Source organism: Carlito syrichta, unplaced genomic scaffold, assembly GCF_000164805.1.
Source record: "Carlito syrichta isolate Samal-C Ts95f unplaced genomic scaffold, Tarsius_syrichta-2.0.1 Scaffold301603, whole genome shotgun sequence".
Classification (NCBI taxonomy): Eukaryota; Metazoa; Chordata; class Mammalia; order Primates; family Tarsiidae; genus Carlito; species Carlito syrichta.
In genome coordinates, this window is record NW_007245699.1 from 128,522 (window position 1) to 137,605 (window position 9,084).

Genomic DNA, 9,084 nt, shown 5'->3' on the forward strand with positions numbered 1-9,084 from the left:
AAACTATAGTCCGCCCCTCCAATGATCTGAAGAACAGTAAATTGGCCCCCTGTTTTAAAAGTTTGAGGACCCCTGATATTTCAAAAGTTATTTTTAATAAGAACACAGTAAAAAGCATATTGCAGTATGATGGTGTGGGAACATAATGTGGGAGTGGTATAGTAAAAACACGGATGATTGGAGTCTAGAAAATGCCTAAAGGGCAATCACACTGTCCTCTATTCTATTCCCTAGCACTTTTTCTCCAACAAGAACAGCTAGGCTTAGAAAGGACTTCTCTTTAACGTCCATGGTAAGACCAGAGACTCAGGTCTGGTTTCTGGAGTAAATAACTTGATGGTCACTGTGGCTCTAGGCCAGCCCAGTCATCTTAACTTGGGCAATGGGGTCTAGCAGTGCTCACCAGAGATATAAATTGGAATTTGGGGCTGGGTGTGGTGGCTCACACCTGTAATCTCAGCATTTTAGGAGGCTGAGGAAGGAGGATTGCTTGAGCCCAGGAGTTCAAGGCTAGCCTGGGCAACATAGTGAAACCTCATCTCTACAAAAAACAAACAAACAAACAAACAAAAAAAAGCTGGGCTTGGTGGCATGTGCCTGTAATCCCAGCTACATGGGAAGCTGAGGTGGAAAGATCACCTGAGCCCAAAAGGTTGAGGCTGCTGTGGGCCATGATCATGCCACTGTACTTCAATCTGGGTGACAGAGTGAGGCCTTTACTCAAAAAAGAAAAAAAATTGAATTTGGGGCAAAAGCCCAATTTAATAATACTGATTGAGTAGGGGGAAAAAGGTAGTAAAAGGCTACCTTAGTCCCTTAATACTGACATGTGAGCAGCCACGACTATGCAAATATTTGCATGTGAAGAAGCTGTGGTGGTTATAAATGAGAACAAGCCTGTGTCATATATTTCGTAGCTTGTTATGAGGATCACATGGCAGTAAAAAGTATAAAATAGGATACAGATGGGTAAGCTTATAATTACCCAATTACAGCATATATTTATATACACATGTATATATATGTGTGTGTGTGTGTGTGTATGTTATGTATCTAGCCTTTTACAAATATGCTGTGAAGGTCAAACATGCTCATACCTTTTGTGTTTTCATTGTATTCATTAATGATGTATTCCTTTAGATTGACATTTTCTTCCTATAAACAATAAAAGGCAATATAACAAAAAAATCAAACTTAATCTTGACTTTTAAACAGGGTTCCAGAGTATGCCTCTAGCTAATGACACAAACATTTGACAATTACTTCACATTGCTGGTTCTGGTAAAATGAGAAACCTTAGATGCTAACTGATTGCAAATGTCCTCCTAGCTTAAAACAGCATGATTTAGCCTGTAATTCCGGCTACTTGGAAGGCTGAGGCGGAAGGATCGCCGGAGCCCAGCAGGTCGAGGCTGCGGTGGCCGGGAGCGGCCACTGCACTCCAGTCTGGGCGACAGAGTGAGACTCCAACTCAAAAAAACAAACAAACAAACAAACAAAAACCAGTATGATTTAAAAAACTGTATGCGTCAAGAATTCTTCTCAAAGAAGACTTATGAACACTAATTGGTATATGACATCTCAATGTTTTAGTGTCAAATTAGTTTTTAATGATATCTATGTTAAAGAATCTTAGGAACCACCTTAACCTGAACTCATAATCATTCCCTATAAGCAGAATAGTTTTTCTCCTTTGAAAGGAAACAATAACTACTAGAACTTTTTTTTCTCACTAAGAGAAAAGCGTCTTGAAAAAAGAAGGAACCAAGGAAGAAAATGCCCTCCACATCACAATACCATTGTGTAAATGAAAAATACATGCACACAAAACAATACATGTTTACAAGTACACAAGAAGGTGAACGGAAATGGGGCTAAAAGGTAATAAATCTAAATAAGAAAGAAGAGTCTGACACAGACCAATGATAAGAGCGTTTCATCAACTAGAAAGTATGACTAACACAGTGTTTGGCATGAGCGGTAAAACAATGAACACAAAAACGAATCATTACAATGTCATTCGCTTTGGGTTTCAGAATTCTGCATCTCTGAAATGAATTTAGAGTAGTGTTAGAAAACGAATGATTTCAAACCTACCAACTATCTCCTAGCAAGGTTACTCTCAGGCAAAATTGCCAAGTGGAAGAGATTGTTTTTGGCATCCCTAGCTCCACTTTTAGGATACTTTTTGCCTCCTCAGTGACCCTTCTCCTATTCCTCCTATATATACTTTTATCTAGGCTACATCTTTGAAGAATTTATCAAAACCTCAAATTCTGCTGTGATCAACATTTATTCTTTCATACACATGTAAATATATTCATGCATATCCCATTTCTGCCACCAATGCCATAGCTCCTAACTTTGGATTTTCAGCAGTTCAAGGACTGGGTGCTGAACTTCTTGGTTAATTTCCCAACATTGTACTATCCTGGCTCATACTAGTCGACTTCCACTCATGGGGGAAACAGAACGTTACCAAGCAGTAGTGTGCTATACACAAAATTTGCCTGATTCATAAATTAGTCAAAGCCTTTCCTATGGCACATGAATGAGGTTATTCATACCAGTATTTCTATTCCCAAAGGAAGTTGGAATCTGCCCTTTGCAGGGACCAGGTGACCCATATGCTTTCTTTTAGGCAGGATCTCAGGATTTAAGCCATTTAAAGCACCTATCAACATACCTTTTCGATGGTTTTATGTGAGCTTTCACTGGTTCTTTCTGACTCGTCTGTCTCGTGGCTGTCATCTGCAGGAACATTTTCATTGTCTTCCATAGTTTTCTTCTCATTTTCCAGACTTTCAGCATTAATTTCCTCACACATGTTTTCTGATTCTTCTTCTTCAGTTTTTGAAGATTCACAATCCTGTGACAAAATTGAACATCACAGAAGAGTAAGATTTTCTTTTAAAAAAGTAGAGATTTGATATTGCTGTCAGAAATACTTTATGTCATCTCAAAGAACACATAGAATATTAATTCAAATATTATAGTCAAATAAGTAAAATACTACATAATCCATGCTGAATATCAAGTTACTATATTACCAAGGATTTTGTGCATGCTGCTATACTGCAATGACTAGGATTCCTAAAATTCTATTAGCACCTCTGGCAAGATTAAAAAAAAAAAAAATCTAATATACTTTTTTGGATGCCTTAAAAGAGTGCTTTTAAACAAGAAAAGTTAAAGAGCTTTCTGTCTACTGTAGCATAATAATACAACCATATCTATATAATATGTTCATTTTCCAAAACATAGGGATTTAGAATCACCTCAGAGGTACCATTCACTGAGAGTCAAGGAGACATAAGTATAATTATTTACATTCCAGGAAAAAAAAAAAGGAACATAGTTTAAATAGTTTTTTCTATTTAACTATTTAGGAGAGAAAAAACTAAACAGAGACAGAACTTGATCTATTTGGCTACTGGCCATTAATTCAAATTATAAAACAGTCTGTCTATGAATTTGATAGGTAGTAAATCATGTAATGCTTATTAAGTATAGGCAGAAAATAATTAGTTTAGCCTTTATTCTACACTGAGATTTTTTTTACTTCCATATTTTGGGTGGAATACTCTTGTTGATTGTTCTTAAGAAATTAGGTCCTTTATTGGATTTCCCCCCCAAAGCTTTACATTTACATATTTTAATAAAGTTATAAAAGCCTCTAAAAATAGGTAAGGCAGTAATCATTCACTTTCTCAAATAACATTTGTATGAAGTTCACCTTGGTAATACTTACTTCAGTTCATACACACCCTTTATATCTTTTATAACACTGTAACTAGCTTTTGGTGGTCAGCTGCCTAGTGGCTGCAAGGCTAAGGATAGAGCCTGATACCCAATAGAAGCTTTAGTAGGTGGATGGAAAACAATGCCTATAATAACTAACTCAGGTTTCTTCTGGTAAAAATATAAAATGGGAGATTTCAGGTCATGGAGAGGATATGTTTATATTGCACACCTTAGTAATAAACACAAGTGGCATCCTCAGGCCAACAGGATATGGCCTAATAGCATTCCCATTGAGGACAGTCAATACCTGAGTAAAGACTTGAGATTTAAAAAAGAGATTCAGAAGTTGCTCTGGGAGAACTTGACTTAGGTTAATCTAAGCTCATGAGGCAATGTATACAGGAGCAAAGCACAGAATAGGGAAACGTAGTACCATCAAAGGATAACTGATTAGGTTGGGTAGGGTTAGCCACGAGGCAGCTACCATTTGCCAATAACTTCCAAAACTTTCTTTCTTTCTGCACAATTTCCCCTCTAAGTAAGTGACTTATGTTTTGTATTATGGCTAGCCAGACGCACATTAAAGAAAGTTAATTATCAGAGATAATTTACTTTGAAAGGGCATGAGAAGCAAGTTTACTAGATTTATGACTGATGAATAGCTGTATTTGTAAATATATATAAACGAAAAGCTAACTAGAAGGAAAAGTGTTCCAGAAACAAAAGATTTCAGACTATGGCCCCCTGCCTCACAGAGGGAGAGTCAGGGAGCAGTGTTCCCAACATAGTCCTCCATTACTTGGAAAGCTTGGCTAACCCAGCACCTGAGCAAACTCCAATTGGGCTTGTTAATGAGGGCATTAATGCTACCATAGGATACCATGTTATTATTTTATAAACGTAATGAACAAAATACTCATCTATTATAATGAACTACATGTGCTCATTAACATTAAGAAAATCTATAAAAATAAAGAACTATGGAACTATATTATTTTCTAAATTTGAAAAAACGATTAGAAAATAACATTTTCACTAGAAATCACATAATCTTTTGTAGCACTTTGCACTTACTAAGCACATTTAAAAATATTCTAAACACATCTGGACAACTACTTGAAATCACATAAAGCACTTACCTTCAAACTGAAACAATTTGGGAGAAATTGGCAGAATACTGTCATTTTAGAAAAAGAAAGGGTAAAGTTTAAGTACGTTCTTAATACTAGACCACGTAAGACCTGTCTCTGGAATGGTCAAGTACATATCTGGTGTTAGAATCATAGTAAAGAAGTGAATGGGACTGACTTCTCACAAAAGAACCCTTGTTTCATTGGTCAGACACCACACAGCAAGCTGCAATCTTTGGGTTGGCCCAAGGCAATGTGTTTTATGCTTCTTAAGGAAAAGATCAAGAAGGGAAAGACTCCACTTGAGGTTTCAGTTTGCTTAAGAATTCAATTACAGTGCATGCTTGAAGAACTAGAGATTGCTGGGTTGGGGGAATGTGGGCTAGGGAGTTGGAAATGACTGGATAGTTGAAGAGAAACTTCTGGGGGAGTTGGTGCTGTGCTTTTCTTTGATTTGGATGCTGATTAGTTTGTGAAAAATACATCAAGTTGTAAATATATGAGGTAGGCACTGTTCTCTGTATTATAGGTTTTAAAAAAAGTTTTAAAACCCCCAAACTATAAAGCATAAATGTTGTGCTATAATTCTAAATTTTTGACATGCTTCAATGTCATTTATGATAGAAAATGTTTTCCAAGTAGGTTAATATAGCATAAAACTTTATATATATTATACCAGGTAGAAAAAGCATATATTTTAAAATCTCACGTTCAAGGTGTTTTTTGTTTTTTGTTTTTGTTTTTTTAAGGACAGAAAAAGTTAACATGTAAGTTCATGTTTTAGCTACACTAGAAATCACTGAGGCGGTAGTGCTTTCCAAGCCTTGCTCTAATCACTCATGGCCTGGGTATGACACCCAATTAACGTAAAGTCTGTGAAATGGAAAAATAAAATATTAATAACATGTACTTCAGAGGGTTTGTGTAAAACTAAAAAGATTATATACAGAGAAGAATAACATATGAGCAAATACATATGCCTGTATACGTGATTTTGTAAGGGCCCTACATGTAAGACAGAATTCCTTGTATGTATTGAAGACTGTCAAAAAAGAAAATGTTTGGACATTTTTTGCCATAATGCCTCAGATCTTGTAGAATATAGTACATTCAAAGTGTCCACTTATTTGTTCTACTTCTACCTCTTCTAGACATCCTCTCATTCTAAGTCAGGAGCTCAGTAGCTAGGACAGGTGAGGGAAGAAGGCGTGCCTGTCAGAAAGAGTGAAGGAACTTGGGTTGGGGAGCCTCAACTCAGTTTCATGCCAGGGTTGCCCCAGAGCACAATGCTCCCAGACTCTCAGGTTTTTCATGATAAGTTGGAGAAGCATATTTTTAAATGTAAAACCTCCTGATATTTCAGTGTTGGCAACCAATTTGATTTTTTTAAAAAATCAATATACCAAATAAGTCTGTAGGTCCAATCGCATCTATGCGCTGCCAGTTGAGACCTCCAAATTCTTGCCTGATATCGACACTACTGTATAATCTCTACACGCTTCCATCTTTCTGGGCACCACTCCCTTACTTCATTCCTAGTTCTGTATTTTCACCACTGACTACATTTCGTTTTGAATCTGATAGGCAGGCCTACACAAACAAATATAATGCTCAAAGTACAGAAAATCTTGCTGGCAGGCATTTTTATTCCCATTTGCAGATTTATTCTCTACTATTTTCCCTCCTCTTTCTCTTTAGAAAATTTATTTCCTTGTTCTCCATAAACAAATCATGATCCATGACCAAATTTTATGTGCTAACTATTTGTATCTATTTTTATAACATTACAAAACAGATGGAAATCTGTTGTTCAGTGACAGTGCTAACACCTGAATTTTAGGCCAGCCCCATGTGATCAGCCTTTCATTATGCTTTATATACAGAGAATAATAACATGAGCAAATACATATGCCTGTATAAATGATTTTGTAAGGGCCCTACATGTACGATAGAATTCCTTGTATGTACTGAAGACTTAAAAAAGAGGCATTATTGACCCATGTATGGTATGTACCAGTAGAGTTTCACTCTACTTCATAACTAAGGGTTATCATTATTGTAATCCACTTTATTCCCACATATCTATTTCTATCAGTCAATTTATTTTTTGTCATGTTGCATTTAATCAAAAGTCAGATTCACAGGACTAAACTCATGAACATCAGTCAGTGATTTGAAGATTCATGAGTGCAGCTCTGCACCTGTGCTGGTGTGATCAGAGAGGATAATTGGAGTGACACAGGTTATCACTTGCTGAGTGCCCATAACATGTTTCACACATTAAGTAACAATTATCAAAAGACTCCTACTTTATTAAAAGAAGAAAAAAGACTCAGAAATGTAACAAATAAAAACCACAATTTTTCCACATAGTTAATCAATAGAGGACTGGGATTTAAATTCAAGTCTACCATATTCTATAGCCCACGCTCACTCCCAAACCTGCCCAAAATAATTTGGAGATCATAATGGCTGCTCCCATAGTTCCCCCCCCACTGATGTTTAAAGCACTGCAGACTCTTCTTTTGGTTCATAAGTTCATATCAGTAACATGCTCCTCTTACATATATATATGTATATATATACATATATATATATAATTTTTATTTGAGGTATATATATATATTCCTAAAGTACCCAAGTCTCTGGAATATATATCTTCCTTTCTAAAGTGGGAAGTATGCCAGTGGTGTTCTATGTATTTAATTTTCAAAGTTTGGTTCTGATTCTATTCCTCTGCAAAGAAGACTTCCTGGAGTTCATTCTTTCCTGGCAATGCAAGTTCTGCTCCTGGCCCTCTACTAGCCACCTCCCAGAAGCCCTCTCTGGCAGCCACTACTCCTTCCTTGCTGAAATCCCTTCCTTGGCTTGAGCGGCACCTCTCTTTCTTTCCTAGTAAGTGTCCCCTCACACATCCTTCTTAAGACTTCACTTTCTCAACCTCCCCTTTACCTACTAATGTTTCTCTGTATTGTCTTTAGTACTCTCCTCTCTTCACACTAGGCATACTTCCTTTCATTCAAATTCAAAACTATATGTATAAGCTGGCAATACTCAGCAATTTCCCTTGAGCGCCAGACCCATACGTGTATCTGCCTACAGAACATCTTCTGGAGACAATCTAAAATCAAGTAAAAAACCATCTCCTGAACCTGTTCCTATTTCCATGTTCTTAATCTTCCCGAATAGCACTATTTCCACTCAGTTTTCTAGGCTTGAAACAAGAAAAGTTTGGCCTTTCCCCTTCCCCCTGCTACATCTCTTTACTAAGCCTTCCAATACTATCCCCGTCTCTCCATCTCCACTGTCATCTTTATTCTTTGCCTGGTCTGCTAGAATTGACTCTTAACTGGTATCTCTGACTCTGGAACTGTTCCCTTCCAATCTAACCTACATACTGCTGCCAGAATGATGTTACAAACACCCAAGTATGGTCAACTTACTCTTTTGGTTTAACACCTTTTACAAACACAGAAAATGCTCTGCCTCTTTACTAGAATCAAAGCTCTAGGCTACAGTGACCAAAACACTCTCATGACTCCCATCTGCCTGGAAAGCCCCCTTCCCCTCAACTTTTCCCTGGTTAAGTTTTACTTGACATGACTCAGTTCAAATTTCACCACTCACTCCCTGGAAGCCTCTTTCTAACCTTTCTCTGTGGCAGCTGAAGCTCCACTCCTAAAACACTCTATTGTCCTCAGAAATTTTCTGCTCGGCCTATAGAAATGACTTTTTTTTTTTTTGAGATCAGGGGCCATATTTTATTCTCTGCATACTCAAAACATAAAACCATTTCCTTCTCATTAAAGGATTTAACAGAGGAAAGCCACAGGTTTGTTTTCAGATCATATTTTCATGTTGGGCAGCCCTGGCTAAGTGCATAGGGGTATCAGGAAACAAAAGGGCATTGTTAAGAAATATCCAGCCAGGCTCGGTGGCTCAGTCTGTAATCCCGCGCTTTGCCTGAGACCGTAGGTTCGAGACCTGCCTGGGCAACTTGGCGAGACCTCATCTCTACAATAAATCAAAAAAGCCGGGTTTGATGGCTCAGCCTGTAATCCCGCGCTTTGGGAGGCTGAGGTGAGTGGATTGCCTGAGCCCGCGGGTTCGAGACCTGCCTGGGCAACTTGGCGAGACCTCATCTCTACAATAAAATCAAAAACTAGCTGGGCGTGGTAGCGCGCGCCTGTAGTTCCAGCTACTTGGAAGG

The 9,084-nt window shown here is 37.6% G+C and overlaps 1 protein-coding gene across 1 annotated transcript in view; it reads right to left on the bottom strand.

Annotated features, from left to right (window-relative positions):
- RPGR (retinitis pigmentosa GTPase regulator) overlaps nucleotides 1-9,084 on the bottom strand; it is a gene marked incomplete at its 5' end in the record, with an annotated part of 38,211 nt that overhangs the window by 4,863 nt on the left and 24,264 nt on the right. Inside the window, 2 exons of the mRNA XM_008054896.1 lie at nucleotides 1,098-1,155; nucleotides 2,687-2,869. Coding sequence (XP_008053087.1) covers nucleotides 1,098-1,155; nucleotides 2,687-2,869 — 241 coding nt within the window. The remainder of the gene's footprint in view (nucleotides 1-1,097; nucleotides 1,156-2,686; nucleotides 2,870-9,084) is intronic.